The following is a 23047-nucleotide window of genomic DNA, read 5'->3' as shown; positions in this document are numbered from 1 at the left end:
AACAATCAGATGTGTTCAGGTGTTAAATGTGTAGCTCAACATTACTATGTCCTGATCAATGAGCTTTACCCTAAACTGAGTAGAGTGACTTTGTCATTGTGTTATTGTGCTGATCCCAACAGGATGCAGGTTAAAGACTGGAAAATACAAAAAGTGAAAAACAGCTCTCATAAATATCATTGACAACGTGCTGCTACTTCAATAAAGATGTAGTGACTTCACCTCTTAAACTCTGCCAGCTCCACCAGTGGCTCCATCATCACTAACTCATGTTGTGCAGCCAAACACAAATCACTTATTTAAAGAATCATCAGGGTAAATTTAAGTTGAAATCAAGTGTTTAAAGCAGGGCTGCTCAATTACAATTTCAACTGGGCCAGATTTTAAACCAGAAAATGTTGATGGGCCAGACATTTTCAGTCCACAGGTAGGCTGTCTCAGGTACATTTTAAGATAAATGACAAACTAAGTTAAACAGACTACATACAGACAGCTTTCATTTTAGTTTGTCTTTGACTATTTGCTATTGGTCCCACTAGTGTGATGTGCTTGTGTAAACCATGATTGTAAACCATAGCGGCGGTGAATGAGGGTCAGAGCAGACTGAAATATGTCTTTCTACATGCTGAACACATGTATTGATAAAGCACTGGCTTTTTAGTTCTCCAAACTTACTAAAGTTCTCCAAACTTACTAAACCGAAGGAATTAGGAGGTTTATCTCTCCCTAACTTACAGTTATACTATTGGTCGGCTCAGCTCAAAATGATGTCTGACTGGTTTACGTATAGGCAAGAAGCTTTATGGCTTAGTCTTGAGTCTCTTGCATGTTATCCCAGAAGACTTAAATCCCTACCTTTTATCAATAATATAAACCAAATAAAGTCTGTCTGTCTGTCTGTCTGTCTGTCTCTCTCTCCTTTGCTAACACTCATGTCCTGTTACGCAGGACATGAGTAACTCGGCTAACTCGGCTCTACTGCATGTCACTAACTCGGCTTCTCCTCCAGAGCCTTTGTGCTCCACTGTCTTGCAGGTTACCTTGTATCACAGTGGTGCCTGGATGGTGTGACGTGTGTGGTTGTGCTGTTGCCGTGGTCCTGCCTGATGCCTCCTACTGCTGCTGTTATTATTAGTCATACTTCTATTGTCTCTGGCTCTGTTCTCTCCTGGCTCAAATCATACCTCACCGACAGACATCAGTTCATCCACGTCAACAACTGCACCTCCTCCACCGTCCCCCTGCTTCAAGGTGTCCCTCAGGGCTCGGTGCTTGGTCCTCTCCTCTTCATCATCCACTTCTATCATTCTATCATTTGTCGTCATGGTCTCCATTTCCACTGCTACGCTGACGACATCCAATTCTACATCTCCACAAAATCCATCACCCCGGCCACCCGCTCTACCCTCACCAACTGTCTGACTGAACTTCAATCATGGCTGCAAGCCAACTTCCTCAAACTGAACTGTGACAAATCTGAAATAATACTCATCGGCCCAAAATCCTTCTCTATGTCAACACAAAACTTCACCCTCAGCATCGACAACACCACCCTCTCTCCCTCCCCATTCATCCGCAACCTTGGTATCATCTTCGACAAAATCCTCTCAATTGAACATCACATCAGCCGCCTCGCCCAAACTGCCTTCTTTCACCTTAGAAATATTGCCTGTCTCCGTCCATTACTCTCCTTCTCTGCCGCTGAAACTCTCATCCATGCTTTCATCACCTCAAGACTGGACTACTGCAACAGCATCCTCTACGGCTCATCATCCAAAGTCCTCAACAAACTTCAGTACATCCGAAACTCTGCTGCCCGCCTCCTCACCCACACCAGCTCCCGTGAACCTTTAACCCCTGTCCTGCAAAACCTACACTGGCTCCCTGTCCTGTACAGAATCAATTTCAAGATCCTCCTCCTCACCCACAAAGCCCTCCACAGCCAGGCCCCCTACTACCTCACGGACATGCTCCACCACCACACTCCCTCCCGCAACCTTTGATCATCCGACAAAAACATCCTCTCACCTCCACACAGGACCAAGCACCGAACCTGGGGCGACAGAACCTTCTCCATAGCCGCCCCCTCCCTCTGGAACACCCTCCCTATACACATCCGTGACTGTCCAAATCCATCCACCTTCAAATCACTCCTCAAAACCCACCTTTTCAAATCCGCTTTTAACCTTTAACATTAGCTTTTCGTTCTCTGTTCCTCATGTGCCCTCCTTTTCTTTGTTTTGCACTATGTTTTTGCACTTTGTTGTTTTATATTGTCCTTGTCTTCTGTTTATCTCGTCGCACTTACATGTATGTACTTCTTTTCTTTGGTTTTAAATGTAAAGTGTCTTTGAGAGCTGTAAAAGTGCTGTATAAATAAAATGTATTATTATTATTATTATTATTATTATTATTATTATTATTATACACATATGATTATTGTCACATACATATACTATCATATATTAATATATACCTACAACATATTGTACCACAATAGCTGTAATTATTATTGTAATATTATTACTTAAATGAATGTTGTTGTAAGCTATTATCATTACTGTCTGTCCTGCATCTCTCTCTGTCTCTGTCTCTCTTTATGTCTCATTGTGTCATACGGATTACTGTTCATTTATCATGTTGATCTGTTCTGTACGACATCTATTGCACGTCTGTCCATCCTGGAAGAGGGATCCCTCCTCAGTTGCTCTTCCTGAGGTTTCTACCGTTTTTGAGGAGTTTTTCCTTATCTGCTGTGAGCGTCCAAAAGATAGAGGGATGTCGTATGCTGGAAAGCCCTCTGAGGCAAATTGTTATTTGTGGTATTGGGCTTTATAAATAAAATTGACTGATTGATTGATTGATTGATTGATCGAGAGGGATTATTTCTGTATGAGTCTATACACTGTTTTGAAGGAAGATCCTGCAGAGTTTATTTTTAAGGTTTTAGCTCCACATTGCTCTGCCACAGTCAATGGATTAAACCACTGAACAACACAAATAGACTTCATTGTGGATCAGTATAATATCAGCCTGATGTCTGCAGTTTAGTGTCAACACAACTTTCACATCTTAATAATCTCAGCACAGGAGTAAAAAATGGTGTCTGACCTCAGAGTCTCCAGTTTACAGTGTGGACTCTCCAGAAAATCACACAGCTGCTTCACTCCTGAATCCTGCAGCTTGTTTCCACTCAGGTCCAGCTCTCTCAGATGGGAGGGGTTGGACTTCAGAGCTGAGGCCAGTGAAACACAGCTGATCTCTGACAAACTGCAGCCCCTCAGTCTGAATGAAGAATAAATGATGTAGATAAAAATCATTAATAATACAATCAGATGTGTTCAGGTGTTAAATGTGTAGCTCGACATTACTATGTCCTGATCAATGAGCTTTGCCCTAAACTGAGTAGAGTGACTTTGTCATTGTGTTATTGTGCTGATCCCAACAGGATGCAGGTTAAAGACTGGAAAATACAAAAAGTGAAAAACATCTCATAAATATCATTGACAACGTGCTGCTACTTCAATAAAGATGTAGTGACTTCACCTCTTAAACTCTGCCAGCTCCACCAGTGGCTCCATCATCACTAACTCATGTTGTGCAGCCAAACATAAATCACTTATTTAAAGAATCATCAGGGTAAATTTAAGTTGAAATCAAGTGTTTAAAGCAGGGCTGTTCAATTACAAATTCAACTGGGCTGGATTTTAAACCAGAAAATGTTGATGGGCCAGACATTTTCAGTCCACAGGTAGGCTGTCTCAGGTACATTTTAAGATAAGTGACAAACTAAGTTAAACAGACTACATACACACAGCTTTCATTTTACTTTACCTTTAACTATTTGCTATTGGTCCCACTAGTGTGATGTGCTTGTGTAAAATGTGATTGTAAACCATAGCGGCGGTGAATGAGGGACAGAGCAGATTGAAATATGTCTTTCTACATGCTGAACACGTGTATTGATAAAGCACTAGCTTTTTACTGCTCAAGGTTTTATTGCACTTATTTATAGTAACAAGCGTACTTGTTGTCAACTAACGGATGACAACAATGTCAAATAACGGATGAGGGTCTCAGATATCTGGGTGTTTTCATCACTCTTGATTTGAATAACTTATTTGAGACAATTACTCTCCATTAACTCAAAAAATTAAGATGGATTTGAAGACATGGACCTCCTTACTGACATTGTTCCTCTGAAGGATCAATGTCATTAAAATGAACATCCTTGGAACAACAAACACCAAGGGGTTAAGTTCTCCAAACTTACAAAACCGAAGGAATTAGGAGGTTTATCTCTCCCTCTTCTTCTTTTTTTGTGTCTTTGAAGCTGATTGGTTATATGACAGTTTCCCATTTCTTTACACAGTCCTTTGCATTTTTATTGAACACTGCAAGATCCTTTGAGCTGCACTGGTTGCGTAGTAGGGGGCAGACAAGGCAGTGCTGCATTGTATGGTCCTCTTCTCCACATTCACAGGTGATTTGGCCAGTTTCATAGCCCCATCTGGCCATGGCAGCTTTTGATTGCCCTGTTCCTGTTCTCAGGCGGTTGAGCGTTTTCCATTGGACCCATGGTGCTTCTGAGCCCGGGGGGGAGGGTAACTTACAATTATACTATTGGTCGGCTCAGCTCAAAATGATGTCAGACTGGTTTACGTATCAGCGAGAAGCTTTATGGCTTAGTCTTGAGTCTCTAGCATGTTATCCCAGAAGACTTAAATCCCTACTTTTTATCAATAATACAGACCAAATAAATTCCCTTGATCACAACATAATCATTTACAACACGTTATTGGTGTGGAAGGATGTGAGAAAACACTTAGATATCCCGTCTGTCATTTCTGTTGACTCTCCCCTAACGTTTAACTCTGATGTCCTGGTGCAGATCAGGAGTATTGTTTTGACGGGGTGGTCGTCCATATCCGGAATCGCCTTCGGCGACATATGTATATATATATCTACACACGTCGCCGAAGGCGATTCCGGCGCCTCAGCTGCACTCCCCATGGATCCAATATTTTCATCAGTCTCCTGATTGTCTCTTGTCACCACGTAGCCAGCCTGAATGCATTTCAGATGCATCATCTTGTATCTATGGAGCTTGCCATATGTGTCCAACTGATTCTGGAGAAACACTGCAATGTCCAGCAGATCTGAATGGGCTTTTTGTCTGAACAACCGCAAAGTCTTAAAGGGAAATTTCGGTTTATTTCAACCCGTCTCCTATCGTCCTAAATTTGTTTCAAGTCACTCGTAACATAGAAATAATAGTTAGCATGTTAGCCATTAGCCTAGATACAGCCGTAGCGTCAGACCTGTTAAAACGTAATTGAACGGGCATCCTTTCAAGTGCAAAGTTAGTCCACTAAACAAGCTTTTTCTCCACAAAGACCGCCTCATATCGTTAGGATAAATGTCAGAGAACATATAGAAAACGACATGTAAACGTGTTGTCTTACCTTACCGGTGTGGTGCCATGTTTGTTGTTTACCATTTAGCTAAGGCTGCAACCGGTCCCATTCCTTGCAACAGAGGTATTGCTCTTCTGTGGGCACTGGGGTACAGCATTCACAGGTAACATTACACCACCAATCTCCAGAGCTAAATCCTTCCAGCAGCCATTCCTCCTCTTTCGTCCTCTACCTGTTGTGCCTCTCTCTCTCTCTCCTCCTTCGTTCTTCAATTTGACGAAGCTCTTCGTCAGTGTATTCTGGCTCAAATAAATAAGGGCGGCCATAAAACTCTGCAAAATCAAATTCCTCCGCCACAAAGTCTGGCAAAAAGTCAGCCATTATTTTATAAATCTTTCATAAAATAAATGAATGAACCTTTCAGGCTACTGTCCGGTTCTGCCTTGCAGCTGCTGCGGCTTGTTCTCGCGAGATTTCAGGCACGGTATGAGATCGCTGCTTGTTCTCGCGATATTTTGGCCGCGCTTTGGGAAGCAGAGGTAAATGGTAAACACACGTAAGGTAAGACAACAACTCTGAAGACCACCTAAATGTGGAATGTTAGTATATAGGCTTTCCACATCGAGAGGCGATGGCCGCCCTTATTTATTTGAGCCAGAATACACTGACGAAGAGCTTCGTCAAATTGAAGAACGGAGGAGGAGAGAGAGAGAGGCACAACAGATAACGTTAGAGGACGACAGAGGAGGAATGGCTGCTGGAAGGATTTAGCTCTGGAGATCGGTGGTGTAACGTTACCTGTGAATGCTGTGCCCCAATGCCCACAGAAGAGCAATACCTCTGTTGCAAGGAATGGGACCGGTTGCAGCCTTAGCTCAATAGTAAACAACAAACATGGCAGCACACCGGTAAGGTTAGACAACACGTTGACATGTTGTTTTCTATATGTTCTCTGACATTTATCCTAACGATATGAGGCGGTCTTTGTGGAGAAAAAGCTTGTTTAGTGGACTAACTTTGCACTTGAAAGGATGCCCGTTCAATTACGTTTTAACAGGTCTGACGCTACAGCTGTATCTAGGCTAACGGCTAACATGCTAACTATTATTTCTATGTCACTAGTGACTTGAAATTTAGGACGATAGGAGACGGGTTGAAATAAACCGAAATTTCCCTTTAAGGTGCCTGCGTAAAGTCAACAAACTAATGATAACACCATCTGTGACTTAAAGACAAGAGTATCTCCCAGTGTCTCAAACCCAAAACAAAGTAAAACGGGATTGAACTAAACATGCGGGTCATGTTATCTTCCATTATATTGAGCTCTCAAGAAAAGAATGAAAGTGTCTGTTGTTCTATTTCTCTCTTAACTCAGAAAAAAATACTCAAACAGAAAAAATTACCCCGAAAAACAAACAAAAAAAAAACAAAACACGAAAAACAGAAAAAAAATTACTGAGAAAACAGATTTTTTTTTATTTGTCAAGCGAATGCAATACGTTTCCGTAGTTTTGAAGGAAGATCCTGCAGAGTTTATCTTTAAGGTTTTAGCTCCACATTGCTCTGCCACAGTTAATGGATTAAACCACTGAACAAGACAAATAGACTTCATTGTGGATGAGTATAATATCAGCCTGATGTCTGCAGTTTAGTGTCAACACAACTTTCACATCATAATAATCTCAGCACAGGAGTAAAAAATGGTGTCTGACCTCAGAGTCTCCAGTTTACAGTGTGGACTCTCCAGAAAATCACACAGCTGCTTCACTCCTGAATCCTGCAGCTTGTTGTCACTCAGCTCCAGCTCTCTCAGATGGGAGGGGTTGGACTTCAGAGCTGAGGCCAGTGAAACACAGCTGATCTCTGACAACCAGCATCTCCTCAGTCTGAATGAAGAATAAATGATGTAGATAAAAATCATTAATAATACAATCAGATGTGTTCAGGTGTTAAATATGTAGCTCGACATTACTATGTCCTGATCAATGAGCTTTGCCCTAAACTGAGTAGAGTGACTTTGTCATTGTGTTTTTGTGGATCATCATGATGTCAGCCTTCTACAGACATCACCCAAATGTCACCACAACATTCATTCACCTATTCATATCAACACAGATTAACAACATGCTGCTGATCTCAGTCAAGTCTGTATTTAGAGGATCAATATCAAATCAGACACGTTGGACTAAAACACTGTTCATTCATTCATTTCTTACATGACCTTCATACTGTATTTATATATGGAATAAAAAGGAGAGGGACACATTTGTTCAAGTTTGTTCAACAGCCACATGCACATTAAAAGAGTTATTGTGGCAGTAAATATTCCTCCTGTCCATACTGAGTGTGAAGTGGTCTCTTCTTAACTCAGCTACACTGTAAGAAATGTCCAGTGTTACAGCAGTGAAATATTCCAGTGTTACAGCAGTCAAGGGGAAAGAATCAAATTAAAGATTTCAGTATTTAAAAACTTAAAAAACTATGCATGCAGAAAAAAGTACAAAAGATAGAAGAAACAGCAATAAATAATAACAATAATAATAATGAGCAGTGGATAAAAAAAGTGAGCAATGGATTAAAGTGAACATATTTAGTGCAAGTGAATACTGAATGTGCAAATAAACAACAACATGGGGGACAACAATGCTTATAGTGGTGTCCATAAGTGTCCATAGTGTCCCTAAAGTGTCCATGGTGCAGTTTACTGTGAGCAGTGCTGGTTATGAAGCCTGACAGCAGCAGGCAGGAAAGACCTGCGATAGCGTTCCTTCACACACTTTGGGTGAATCAGTCTATCGCCGAAGGAGCTCTCCAGAGCTTTTATCTCCTCCTGCAGAGGATGGGAGTCATTAGTCCTGTTGGGATTCACAGGACCACAGATGATTTATCATTTGGTAAAATCATCACTGATTTCAAGAATTTTTCCTCTGCATGCTCTTTGTCTTCAAACAAAGAGAGCTAGGTGGCACCCATCTCCACAGGAGGTCTTACCTCACACCTCAGTGAGACTCAAGTCCCAAACTTGATTGGACAAGACCTTTTACAGTGACATGTGACTCTGTGATGTCACAGGCCTTTTGTACAAGATCTGCTCCCTTCCACAGAACTTCCTCTCTCTGCTCCAACCGTGGAGCAGTGCTCTTTACTCCAGCTGCTTCAGCAGCTAACACCTCTTCCCGTTTGGGCCTGGACAGCAGAGGCCCGAACCCCTGCTCCATAGCCCAAACCACTAAAGGGAGGGCAACTGATCACAGACTCTCTGGCAAACACAAGGTTTGCAAACAAGCTTTCCAGCAACAAGGAACTAAGTGAGTTAGCACCCAGCGTCTAACTCCGCAAGGATCCCGAGCGACCAGCTTCCTCGGATCAGAACCTTTGGAACAAAGGACACCACAAAGACTGCAGCTGAAACCACACCTTCCCAGCCTTCTTCTGCTGGCTAACAAAGCAGCACCACCAAGTGACTCTTTCCTCCATCCATTCAAGGATCGGTAATGTAACAACTGGGCATAGCTTATCACAGCTTTACAGGCTAAGCAAGACTGTTTAACTTGTTGTACGTGATTTGATGCTGCTTACTGAGTATTGTTGTGCTAGATTGCAGTTAGGTCATTGATTAGTTGGTTTCGCTAAAGCTAAGTGTTTAGTTTGCTAATACTGTTCACAAACAGATTCTTGCATGCAACTAAACAATCTCTGCACTAATTCAGACCGTTTGCAACACACGTCACATTGACACAGACTCATTAACAAACAGGCTTTCAACAGAGCTACATCCAAATAGGCATCTCAAAGTTCCCGCTTCTTTTCCTTTGTCTTTGTCCTGACCACACGGTCAGACAAACACCTCCCCCTTGAAGCCAGCCTTGATTCTGCCATTTTGGTAGTTCTCCGTTGTCGGCCATTTTGTTTTGTAGGCCAAACAGCTACTTGATCACCACACCCGCCTTTGTCTTTCTTTCTCTTTTCTCTCTCTCTCACACACACACACACACACACACACACACACACATATATACACACCAAGCTTGTATATAGTTAGTTAGAATTTGTGGGTTTGGTTTGCTTTGCTAATTTGTGAATAAATTTAATTCTTTGGAATCATGCCTGCTGTTTGTTTAATGTTACACAAGAGTGAATGAATAGTCAACCTCTGCTGCGTCAAGAACTCCGAAATCCTTCAGGTGTTACTGTTAATTCTGGTTGTTGTCATTAATTTAAATATTAATCAAACTCCAAATTAATAGTTTAGCCTATTTTATGAGACTGATACCTTTAACTGGCTATCATTTTTCCCTTTATGGGAATGGTGCCCCACAAGGTGATTTAATGTTAATTAAATCACATTATTTAACATAATTATTAATTATTAATAATAATTATTAATTATTTCCGATAGCCAATTTAACCCCAACATATTTGATACCTCCGTGTGAAGCCTAGTGTGTTGACCCCAACATATTTGGTGCCACCGTGTGAGGTAAATATATGTTGATTCCCAACAGTCCTCAGAAATGACAGCTTGGCTGTCACCCTCCTTTCTCCCACCACCTGCACAGAGTCCAGAGAGCATCCCAGGACAGAGCTGGCCTTCTTGATCAGCTTGTCTAGTCTCTTCCTATCTGCAGCCGAGATGCTGCTGCCCCAGCAGACCACTCTATAAAAGATGGCTGACGCCACCATAGTGTCAGAGAAGGTCTTCAGGAGCGCCCCCTGCACTCCAAAAGACCAGAGCCGCCTCAGCAGGTAGAGTCTGCTTTGGCCTTTCTTGTACAGTGCTGTTATGTGATTGGTCCAGTCCAGTTTGTTGTTAAGATGAACACCCAGGTACTTATAAGATGTCACCATCTCAATGTCCTTTCCCTGGATGTTCACTGGTGTTTGGGGGAGGAGTCTGCACCTGTGTAAATCCACCACCAGCTCTTTGGTTTTCCCGCGTTGATCTGAAGGTGGTTCTTCAGGCACCAGTCCACAAAGTCCTGGTTCAGTTCTCTGTACTCCCTGTCGTCCCCATCTGTGATGAGGCCGACGATGGCAGAGTCGTCAGAGAACTTCTGCAGATGACAGGTGGGGGTGTCGTATGAAAAGTCTGCAGTGTAGAGGGTGAAGAGGAACGGTGCCAGCACTGTCCCCTGCGGGGCCCCTGTACTGCAGACAACGAAGTCCGATACACAATCCTGGGTCCTGACATACTGCAGCTGGTCCGTGAGGTAGTCCAGGATCCAGGATGTGAGGTGATTAGCCACCCCTATGTGCTCCAGTTTGTCCCTCAGAAGTGCAGGCTATATGGTGTTGAAAGCGCTGGAAAAATCAAAGAACATGATTCTCACAGAGCTTCCAGGCTTCTCCAGGTGAGAAAGAGCTCTATGCAGGAGGAAGATGACGGCGTCGTCCACCCCAATGCCAGGCTGGTAAGCAAACTGCAGCGGGTCCATTGAAGGGCCTACTGCGGGGCGGAGACGAGACAGGACCAGGCGCTCCAGAGTCTTCATGAGGTGCGATGTTAATGCCACCGGTCTGAAGCTGCTGAAGTCCTTGGGGTGCGGAGTCTTGGGCACAGGTACCACGCAGGATGTCTTCCACAGCTGTGGTACTCTCCCCAGCCTCAGGCTCAGGTTGAAGATGGTTTCAGCTATCCCGCACAGTTGGTCTGCGCAGGACTTCAGGAGCCTGGAGCTGATGCCGTCTGGACCCGCAGCCTTCCTCGTCTTTATCCTCCTCAGCTGATCTCTCACCTGACAGGTAGTGAAGGACAAGCTGGAGCAGGGGGGCTGTGTGCTGGGGGGTGGAGGTGATGAGGTGGGGGGAGGGGTGGGGGGTGGTGAGATGTCCAGGGGAGCGGGGGTGCGGGAGGTGTCAAAGCAGCGTGCCAGGAGTGTAGGTGGGGGGAGAAGGTGAAGGTGAGGATGAGGGGGGTTGCAGCCATCTTCTTTTTATATTCTTCCTTTCCCCGTCTGATGTTTCTCCGTAGCTCCTTCTGCACGGCCTTCAGTTCCTCCTTATTTCCAGATATAAAAGCTCTCCGCTTCTCCTTCAGGAGAGCTTTTATATCTGGAGTAATCCAGGGTTTGGTGTTGGAGAAGCAGCGTACAGTCCTGGTGGGTACGGTGTTTTCCACACAGAAGTTAATATAATCCGTAATACATGATGTCAGACTGTCAATGTCCTCTCCATGGGAATCACTGAGTACCTCCCACACAGTGGCCTCAAAGCAGTCTTTCAGGGCCTCCTCGGCCTCCTCAGACCATCTTTTCACAGTGCGGGTGGTTGCTGGTTCTCTCTGCACCAGAGGTCTGTAGACAGGCAGAAGATGAACCAGGTTGTGATCAGCTATTCCCAGGGGGGGCAGGGGGGATAAGTGGTATGCCTCCTTGGTGTTGGCATAAAATAAATCCAGTGTTTTATTGTCTCTGGTGTGGCAGGAAACATACTGGGTGAAGGTGGGCAGGGTGGTGGATGGACAGGCGTGGCTGAAGTCCCCAGAGATCAGACGGAGGGCCTGAGGGTGCTGTGTCTGCAGCCTACTTGTAACAGAGTGGAGAATATCACAAGCAGACTCAGCCTTTGCAGACGGGGGGACATACACTGCTACCATAATGACATGAGAAAACTCCCTGGGTAGATAATATGGTCTCATGCCAACAGCCAGCAGCTCAATGTCCCTGCAGCAATGCTGTTCCTTGATAGTGATGTGCCCAGAGTTACACCATCTATCATTCACAAACACAGCCAGCCCTCCTCCTCCTTTCCTCTTACCGCTGTCCGCTGTCCTGTCGTATCTGATGAGCTGGAATCCGTCCAGCGCGGCAATCATGTCCAGTACTTCCGCGTTCAGCCATGTCTCGGTAAACACCAGCATGCTGCTCTGCCGGTACTCCCTCTGATGGTGAGTCAGCGCCGACAGCTCGTCCATCTTGTTGGGGAGCGATCTTACGTTCCCCATGACGACGGATGGGAGGACGGGTTTGTACCGTCTCCTCCGGTGTCGGCGCTGCACTCCGGTGCGACATCCCCGTCTCCTTCTCTACAGCTCGGCGGGAATGCCGTGTCTGTTTACACAGAACAAGACTGTGGATTTTGTCCTCAATCTGGTAACACTGGAGTCAGGTTATAAAGGGACTGCTTCACAGACAGTATGGACAGAAGGAATGATTACAGACATCAAGTACAAAGTGCACTCAGTAGAGTGCAGACCTCTGCCAGGCGACTGCATTACAGCTGTGACTCTAGACAACAACACATGCTGCTCAGCTGCGACCGGTGGAGTTGTCCCTCCTGACTTCCTTACAGGCAAGATGGTGGCTAAGATAAAACAACAACAACAACAACAACAACAACACAGGACTAAATCATCTCGTATTGTGACCAACTTCAGTGGATCATCAGATATCCTGTATGGAATTAATCTGTAGATGCTCCGTTTCAAAATGAGACCACAGTTTCCTATCGACCACGAGAGATCATTGAGCATACAGTCATAAATGTCACACAAAATATGTGTCTTCACAATAAAAGTCCCATGTTGTTTTGTTATTTTAGCTTGTTTAGCTTTTATTGTGAAGCAGCCAAAGCAGAAAATATTGGCTTTTCATCTGCAGTGACTTCATACAAATCTTATCCGTCTGACAGTGAACATGAAACGGTAAAATGAGGCAGATATCTGAAAGGCGTAATGGGCGTGTGAGTGTGAAAGAATATGAACCTGTCCTCAAAGTCCAAGATGTTTCCAGTGCAGACTATTTATTTGCTTATTGTTGCAGTCTAAAGGTCTGTGACTTCAAATGATTATGTGACGTTAACATCAAAACAAAGAATCCTCAGTGTTTCTTGTATTTGTGGTTGTTTTTGTTCCGTGTAGTTTAGTTTTTTGTGTTGTATTTACTTAGTGTGTTTTTGCTATTTATTATTTTGTTTGATTAGCTTAACTATATTAGTTTAGTTTCATTTTGGGGTTTTTTGTTTGGTTTTTTAAATATTCTTTTATTTCTTTATTTTGTTTTTTCTTGTTCATATACTTTTCTATCTTAAGTTGAGGGGAGGTCCGTTGTATAAGCTTATAGCTTCTTGACCTCTCCTGTCACATCCTTATTTTTTTCTATTATTTATCTGGATTCTATGTAGTTTTTACTATGTGTGCAAATAATAAACAAACAAACCTCAGGAATCTTAAATTCTGTTTGGATAAATCTCAAACTTGATGGTGTCTAAATGTTCTAAATCATCATTTCTCTGCCTTTCATAACCAACTGTTCAGCCATTTGGAAAGACACAACATTTCTGAAAACACTGAAAGCTTTATAACCTCAGTCAAGGATTTATATTATATATATCCAAAAACAAACAAACAAACACCTACATAAGCAAGTGAACTGACCTCAGAGTCTCCAGTCTACAGTTTGGATTCTCCAGTCCAGCACACAGCTGCTTCACTCCTGAATCCTGCAGGTCCCTGTTGTAGCTCAGGTCCAGCTCTCTCAGATGGGAGGGGTTGGACTTCAGAGCTGAGGCCACGACTTCACAGTGAGTCTCTGAGATTCCACATTCAGTAAATCTGACATGACACATATATTACAAAATCTGTTATTGTCAAAGAGACACTTTATATTTACTTTATGGATTTGATGATAAAACAGTTTGAAATATCCTGTTTTGATGGACTGAAAATAGTTAAGAATAAAAAAAGAACACAAAGAATTCAAACTAATTAAAAGCTGATTCATGACCAGAATTACTGCCTCGTGGTGGTATGCTTCACCAGTCAAGTTACACTTACAGTTTACATCCATGTCTGTCCAGACTCATATGTGTCCATGACAGTAGACAATGATTCAAATATGGATGTTGCTGCAAAGAAGCTACTTATTCTAAAACACAGACGCTTCACACACATCTTCAACCCGACAGCACAGAAGATCTATACAATCAGCACAGTTTCAAGATCAGTGTCACCAACTCAGTCTCTGACCAAATGTCTCCCCTTCTGTTCCTGAGATATGACATTTAATAATGACCAGAAACATGTTTCCACAAAACATGATGATGTCACAGTGAAGGTGACCTTTGACCTTTAGGATATAAAATTTCATCACTTCATTATTTTATCCTGTTAGACATTAGTGTGAAGTTTTGTCATAATTAGTGAATGAATTCTTGAGTTATGGCCAAAAACATATTCTGTGAGGTCACAGTGATCTTGACCTTTTACCACCAAAATCTAATCAGTTGATTTTTAAGTCCAACTGGATGTTTGTGCCAAATGTAAAGAATTTATCTCAAGGTGTTCTTGAGATGTCGTGGACAGACTGACAACCCAAAAACATGATGCCTCTGGCCACGACTGTCGCCGGCGCCGAGGCATGAAAAAAGAGATAGCAACAACTGGATAAAAGCAGTTTTTAGGACTTCAGAAATCTCCTTTGGCAAATGATACAGATCTTATTTTAATTTTTTTTTTTTTGTGACCAAATTTTTAGTGTTTTTTTCTTTTTGTTTTCATCATGGAGGAAACACTACAACTGAAACATACAGTATTGACAATACATGCCATATCTACATCTGTACTTGAGGGTATCTACAAATACATTAAGCATATAGTGTATTTATGTAAATTAGATGAATAGCAATACAAAAATAAATTGGAGCAATACTCAAAATGTAAATCTACCTTCACTTATCCTCCTATAATCCAAACAATAGTTTAAACCCTACTCTTTATTTACATATTGGGCTTGAGGTCAGTTTAAGTAGGGAATGCTTTCTTGGGGATAAATAATACCTATGAATTACTTTATAATTAAGCAACTGATGTTTATAATTACATGAAGTGAGTGGAATGTTATTCCAGACTCTCTTCCAATCTATATTCTGTTCATAGCTTTTAAGATCTATGTTCCACACAGCAACGATACCCAATGGAAAGCTCAGCTGTTGTTGAAATTTTTTATACAAGTAGGACACAAAGCCCCTACCATGTTTACAACCTTTAATTATTTCAACCAATGGGTGAATAGGTACTGACTGGGTCCATGGTACCCCATATGTACGCATGGCCGTGCGCAATTGTAAATAAAAAAAGAAGGAAGACCCCGGTAAATTAAAAATGTCTTTCAGATCTTGAAATGACCGTAGGCCATCATTATTATAGATATCTGAGAGAACATGAATACCACTGTTTTTCCACTTTGGGAACTGTATGGGTTTTCCACCTATTTGTAAAATATTATTATTAAATATTGGCATGTCTACATGCCACTTTGTTTCCCAGTGGCCTATCTTTACACAATGCTGCCAAGTATGAATCGAATGTCCTATTATTGGTCCAAATTTAGTACTACATTGCTTATATGATAGACCTGAAAAAAGAACATCTTTAAAAGTATATGGTGTTATGATATATTTTTCTAATTGGACCCAGGGCGTCTTTAACTCCTCTTCGAACCACTTTGCCAGTGAACGAAGCATAAAAGATAAATAATACAATTCAAAATTTGGGACATTTAAGCCGCCTGATCTATTATCACGCTGAAGAACTTTAAATTTTATCCTTGGTTTTTGTCCTTTCCATATAAACTTTGATACAAGGTTCTGTAATTTATTCCAATAACCTGCTAATGGGGGCATTTGTAACATACTACAGAAAAAGATAATTTTTTTTACGATAGAAATTCTAGCTGCTAATGATATTGTTAGTTTTGACCACTTACTTAAGTCCTCTATAATAGAATTTGAAAGTTTTTTGTAATTTTTCATAACTGTTTTGTCCAAGAAAGAATAAATGTCAAGTCCCAAATATCTAAACTTAGACACTACTGGTATTCCTGAAAGAGAATTTGTGTTAATACTCTTCATCGCCGCATTTAAGGGCAGCAAAGAAGACTTTCCCAAATTGATCTTATAACCAGAAATAGAACCAAATTCGTTCAATATATTTAAAACAATTGGAAGAGAAGTTGGTACCTGGTCAAGATATATTATCAAATCGTCTGCATATAAAGATGTCTTGTGAATTGTGTCTTTTACTGTTATTCCCTCCAGCTCTTGCGAATTTCGTATTTTTTGGGCTAGCGGCTCAAGGGATAAGACAAATAGAAGTGCTGACACAGGACACCCCTGACAGGTACCCTGAGCAATGGCGAACTGTGGAGAACATTGATTGCCCGTTAAGACCATGGCCGTTGGATTAGAATATAAAATTTTAAGCATATTTATGAACATTTTCCCAAATCCCATATGCTGCAGTGTGTACACAAATATGACCACTGAAGCCGGTCAAAGGCTTTTTCTGCGTCGACGGATAAAACTGCACATGGTGATGATATCGTCTGACTAAAATGTATAATGTGGAGGAGACGCCTTATGTTGTCCGCAGATAATCTGCGCTTAACAAAACCCGTTTGGTCCAGGTGAACCAGCATCGGCAATACTCTCTCAAGACGATGTGCCAGAATTTTTGCATACAATTTGATATCACAATTAATGAGGGATAAGGGACGTCAATTTGAGCACAATTTAAGATCTTTACCTTTCTTATGCAAGACAGAGACAATTGCGGTATTCACATTTCTATTAAATTCACCTTTATGTATAGATGTTTGTATCATATGTAATAATAGAGGATCCAATTCATGCCAAAAATTTAGATACACCTCAGGGGGGATACCATCCAACCCCGGTGATTTTCCTCGGTTCATCTCTTTCAATGCAGCATATAATTCATCTAACGTTATAGGAGAATCTAATAATCTTGCGTCCTCACTGGAAAGAGTGGGTATATTAATCCCTTCAACAAAAAAATCAAAATTATATTTTGTACACTGTTCTTTTGAAGAATATAGTTTCATATAAAAATGTTGAAATTCACGATTAATTAGTAATGGGTCATACAGTAGAACACCATCATCGGACATAATTGCATAAATATCAGCCATTCGATCATTTTCACGTATTTTGCTAGCTAACAGAAAACTAGGGCGACTTCCATACAAATATTCTTTTTGCCTCGCTCTATGAACGAGAAACTCAGCTCTTCGTGTAAGTAGTGCATTTAATTCTGCTTTTACTTTGGATAATTCAATTTCATTTTCAGGATCAAAATTACTCTGCTGCTCTGCAATCAGTCTAGCTTGAATATGCTCTAGATCTGTGATTTTTTTAAGATTTGTCTTATTGAGACCAAAGGCAAATGCTATAGTATTATTTCGAATGAAACCTTTGGTAGCATCCCATAAGAACCTTACATCATTCACAGAATTCTCATTGAGATCCAAGAATTCACGTAAAGCTAATCGAAACTGTTCACAGTACTTTTCATTCTGTAATAATGTTAAATTAAATCTCCATCTAGGGGCCCGATTTGGAGTATTAAAAAATTCTAATGTGCATAAATTAGCATGATGGTCAGAAATGGACATGTAAAAAATTTCTGTCTCCTGCACCAAGTAAGTAATCTTAGCTGATATCAAAATATAATCAATTCTGGAGTATGTTCGATGTCTAGCTGAGAAAAAAGTAAATTGTTTCCTATCTGGATGATACACTCTCCAAATATCTATCATGGCATAATTTTTCGCCATATTAGATAATGCTAAAGTTGAGAGAGAGCCAGTACTAGTTATTTTAGAGCGATCCATCAAAGGATCAAACACAGAATTCATATCTCCTCCAAAAATTAATTGATAATCAGTCATATCATCCAAGATACTAGATAATTTAGCAAAAAAAGCAGGTTCATACATATTTGGTGCATATACTGACAGAAAAGCTATTCTTTTCTCACAAAAAATTGTTTTTATAAAAGCTATTCTACCTTCTTCATCTTGCCCTTTAGCAATTACATGTAGTTTGAAATTATTGCGAAGCAATATTATAACTCCCTTGGTTTTGTTATTGGCAGAAGATGAAGCAACTACTTTATACGCATTATTTCCTATTTTGGGAATGTCTTATTGGATTATTCGGTTTCTTGAAGTAATGCAACGTAGACATCTTGTCTGCCAATAACATCAAGACACCCTATTCTCTTAGTCTGGTTATTAATCCCCTGGACATTCCACGACAATACTTTTAGATTAATCTTTGACTGTGTATAAAAATTGTTTGGTGAACCCGTTTCCATTTTAACTTTAGCTGCAGAACTTATATGACATTACTTGTATGTGAAATGAGGGAGACTGTAACAACCCAAAAACTGTACACATATAATAAAATAAAAATAAAATAAAGTAAATTCTACCTTCAGGCCACTTCCTCATGTGATTCCCCAGCTTTTTTTCCCAAAACCCACCAAGGGGAGTCATCCATTCATAATTATACACACCATTTCTCCCTATTTCTGTGACTCCTTCTGTCTGCCTCCCCATACCTTGCTTCTATTTGCAAAGCAGTGACACAACAATGGATTCATCAGCGTTCCCCTTTATATTCCCATTTTGCCCCTAAATATAAAAAGATATTTAGACAGTATTAAACTAATTCAATAATTTTACTCTGTCCCCTCTATTTCTAAGTAAATTAAATGAAAGGGGAACATAGAATCACAAACAGATCACAAATGTTGCCTTATACTCATTTTTTTTTTTTTTTTTTTGTTACTAGAACCTATCAAATAGGCCTACTATATTGTCCATCCAAATTAACAAAAAGCAACAAAACATCTACTGTATTCCTTTTTTTTTTGTCTCTGGCGCAGTTCATGACCAAATTCCATAGCCAACCTGTATTTCAGGCAAAACCACAAAGACTGCTAGTCATTGTTCAGAGTTGGTTGAATCACCTTCATGTAGAAATCCATAGCTTCAGATGGGGTCTTGAAGGCTCGCATTTCGTTAATGAAAGTGATCAACATCTTCCCTGGATATACCACCCCGTGCTTCAGCTTGGTATTCTGTAGCAGATCTCTGATTTCATTGAAGGCAGCGTATTGCTTTCGTTGATCAGCAGTCAAGTCTGGATAAACACTTATCTTCTGGCCGTTGTACTGAAGAGTGCCTTGTTTCCCCTTTTCTGCAGCCATTCGGAGGATGGTGCGTTTAACATCAAAGCTGTGTACTCGTGTAATCATGCATCGCTTCTGCCTGTCAGCCGGTCCGGTCCGATGAGCCACACTAATTAGCGGCATGGGGCCGGGTGTATCTTTCCCAAATAGCTCATACAGCAATGCAGTAGTAAACTGTGTCAGTTTACCTGCTTCAATTGCATTTGGGAGCCCGATTATTCTCAGATTAAACTTTCGGCTCTGATTTTCCAGTGCCTCTGTCTTTTCTTTCAGTTGCAGAACTTCTTTAGCGAGTCTTTTGCTTTCAGCTTCGGCAGTATTTAGCCTGGATTCAGCTTCATTGGCGAAACGCTCCAAATCCTGAACTGATGTCCGACAGGACAAGACGTCATCTTGAAGTTCCTTTAACATATCCTTAATCGGCTTTAGTTTTAAGTCCAGTCCTTCAGCGAGTTCCTCTCGCATTATTGATCTCATCAGAGCCGCGAGGTCCGCGTTGTCCATTTCAAGTTTGGAGAGCGCTCTGGTTTTTGTGGTAGCTGGCATGAATCCAAATTACTTTTAACACACTCAATCGAGTAATTTGCAGTATACAAACTTTAGCTTTGCGTGTAGTTCGAATCAATAAGTTGAGAGTGATCTATTTCTTGCGACAATAATTAAAATAAAGGGGAACGCTGCAAGCTGAGCGTGGTCAGTGCATGTCACCCGGAAGCAGAAATCTTATTTTAAATTTTTAAGCATAGTGGTGAATAAACTCAGGTATTATCTGCATGTCTGATTCTATAAAACACCTTACAGAACCTTCTTATGGAGTAATAACTTTACTGCTTTCACTCAGAACCATCAAATACTGCCATACTGTGATGAAATGCTGCTGTGATTAAACCTCAACAACAACCTCTGAAGTCCATCATTTGTTTTATCAGGTTCACCTCCATCACACAAAGGTGAAAAACTGTAAAATATTAAATGATTATAAATAAAGAGAAGAACTGTGTTGATGAACTCAACAGCTATAAACACAACCAACTGAAACATCTACATGTTTTGCACTCACAGCATTTGAAACAGCTCAAGAACATCTGTGACAAAATACAACAGACACATCATTTGAACATTTTATGAATAATAAGAATTTTACAGTGTGTATATTTGAAGAATTAAACTACTAATCTACAATGATTTATGATGTTAATCACATCTGGACTTACCGAGCCTTTCTGCAGTTCCTCACAGCTGGAATCAGTCTCCGTCGTCCCTCGTCTGTTGTGTTGTATTCGTCCAGGTCCAACTCATCCAGAACCTCCTCTGACATCTGCAGCATGTAGGCCAGAGCTGAGCAGTGGATCTCTGAGAGTTCCTTCTCTGATCTGTTCTCTGACTTCAGGAACTCTTGGATCTCCTGATGTACTGAGAGGTTGTTCATCTCCAGCAGACAGTGGAAGATGTTGATGCTTCTGTCAGGAGACATATCGTACGTGTTCATCTTCTTCAGGTTGTTGATGGCTCTCTGGATGATTTCTGGACTGTTTTCTGTCCGACCCAAAAGGCCTCCTAACAGTCTCTGGTTGGACTCCAGAGAGAGGCCATGAAGGAAGCGGACAAACAGATCCAGGTGACCATTTTCACTTTGGAGGGATTTCTTCATGGCTCTCTGTAAGAAGACATCCAGGGATCTGTAATTATCCCAGTCTGTCCCCAGGAAGTCCTCCAGTACCTTTGTGTTCCTGTTGGTGAAACAGTGGAACAGGTAGACTGCAGCCAGAAACTCCTGAACGCTCAGATGAACGAAGCAGTAGACTGTTTTCTGGAAGATCACAGACTCTCTTTTGAAGATCTCTGTACAAACTCCTGAGTACACCGAGGCCTCTGTGACATCAAGACCACAGCGCTCCAGGTCTTCTTGGTAGAACATGATGTTTCCTTTCTCCAGATGTTCAAACGCCAGCCTCCCCAGCTTCAGAAGAACGTCCCTGTCAGCCTCCGTCAGCTCCTGTGGACTGGTCTCATGTCCCTCATCATACTTGTGCTTCTTCCTCTTTGTCTGAACCAGCAGGAAGTGTGAGTACAGGTCAGTCAGGGTCTTGGGCAGCTCTCCTCTCTGCTCTGTAGTCAACATGTGATCCAGAACTGTAGCAGTGATCCAGCAGAAGACTGGGATTAGACACATGATGTGAAGGCTCCTGGATGTCTTCATGTGTGAGATGATTCTGCTGGACCGCTCTTCATCACTGACTCTCCTCCTGAAGTACTCCTCCTTCTGGGCGTCAGTGAAGCCTCGTACTTCTGTTACCCTGTCAACACATGCAGGAGGGATCTGATTGGCTGCTGCAGGTCGGGAAGTTATCCAGACCAGAGCCGAGGGAAGCAGCCTCCCCTCCATGAGGTTTGTCAACAGCACGTTGACTGATGACTTCTGTGTGACATCAGTCACAACCTCATTGTTGTGGAAATCCAGAGACAGTCTGCTTTCATCCAGGCCGTCAAAGATGAACAGAACTTTACAGACAGCGAGCTCCTCTGCTGTGACCTTCTGTAATGTTGGATGGAAAACACGGAGCAGAGTGAGAAGACTGAACTTCTCATCTCTGATCAAGTTCAGCTCCCTGAACGAAAGCAGAATCACCACACTGACATCTTGGTTTTCCAAACCCTCGGCCCAGTCCAGAGTGAACTTCTGCACTGTGAAGGTTTTTCCAACGCCAGCGACGCCGTTGGTCAGAACCACTCTGATGTGTTTCTGTTGGCCAGGTAAGGCTTTAAAGATGTGCTGACACTTGATTGGAGTTTCATGGAGGGTCTTCATCTTAGAAGCTCTCTCAAGCTGCTTCACCTCATGTTGGGTATTAACCTCTTCACTCTGTCCCTCTGTGATGTAGAGCTCAGTGTAGATCCTGTTGAGGAGGGTTTCACTTCCTGTTTCATCACTTCCTTCAGTCACACGTTCACATCTCCTCCTCACACTGATCTTATGTTCATCTAAAACCTCCTGCAGACCACTGTCTGCTGAAAGAGAAGGAAACATGAGAGACTAAAGAAATAAATCTAAAATCTTAAGATTATATTGTTGATCGACATTAAAACAAGTAACATGAAAAAAATGAAGGTTTTATACATTAGTTTTATAAAATCTTTCATGTCTACACTTTACAACACAAATAAACCAAGAAGAATCCTGTTTTCAGACATGATGACATCAGCAGACAGATGTACAGTCTTACTTTGTACAGTACTGGTCTGACTGGCTGTCTGCAGTCCAGCTCTTGTTCTGGATCTTTTTCCACACTGGGGACAGGAGGAGTCTCCTGATGAAGCAGACTGGTCCCAGTATGAGCTGATGCACTGTCTGCAGAACCAGTGTCCACAGCTGGTAGAGACTGGATCCTTCAGGACGTCCTGACACAAACTACAGCAGGACGGCTGCTCCTCCACAGAAACATGACTCCTCTTCTTCTCTCTGTGGAGATGAACACATTATTTAGATCTCGTCCTGCAAACTGTGCTGAAAATGATTTGCTTTATTCACACACTCAGTCACAGGCAGTTCAAATATCTCATGGTGCAGCTTCATGAAAACCTCCTGAGTAATGTTGTGCTCCACTGTGAGACGACTTTTAAAAGGCAAAAAGCTCCC

The 23047-nt window shown here is 41.7% G+C and overlaps 1 protein-coding gene across 9 annotated transcripts in view; it reads right to left on the bottom strand.

Annotated features, from left to right (window-relative positions):
* The window catches only part of LOC117258886 (NLR family CARD domain-containing protein 3-like), a 68016-nt gene that overhangs the window by 5509 nt on the left and 39460 nt on the right, over positions 1-23047 (bottom strand). For 3 of the 9 annotated variants that reach the window (XM_078164580.1, XM_078164573.1, XM_078164577.1), the window contains 5 exons: positions 22635-22870; positions 20625-22416; positions 13792-13968; positions 7130-7303; positions 3112-3285 (listed from right to left, as the gene is read on the bottom strand). In XM_078164580.1, coding sequence (XP_078020706.1) covers positions 3112-3285; positions 7130-7303; positions 13792-13968; positions 20625-22416; positions 22635-22870 — 2553 coding nt within the window. Of the gene's footprint in view, positions 1-3111; positions 3286-7129; positions 7304-13791; positions 13969-20624; positions 22420-22634; positions 22871-23047 lie in introns of all 9 variants that reach the window. The other 6 variants (XM_078164572.1, XM_078164578.1, XM_078164581.1 and 3 more) reach the window with 2 other exon arrangements.

The sequence above is a fragment of the Epinephelus lanceolatus genome, chromosome 22 (genome assembly GCF_041903045.1).
Source record: "Epinephelus lanceolatus isolate andai-2023 chromosome 22, ASM4190304v1, whole genome shotgun sequence".
NCBI classification, from domain to species: Eukaryota; Metazoa; Chordata; class Actinopteri; order Perciformes; family Serranidae; genus Epinephelus; species Epinephelus lanceolatus.
The sequence above is the reverse complement of the archived record's forward strand: the minus strand, read 5'-3'. Positions and strand labels throughout refer to the sequence as shown.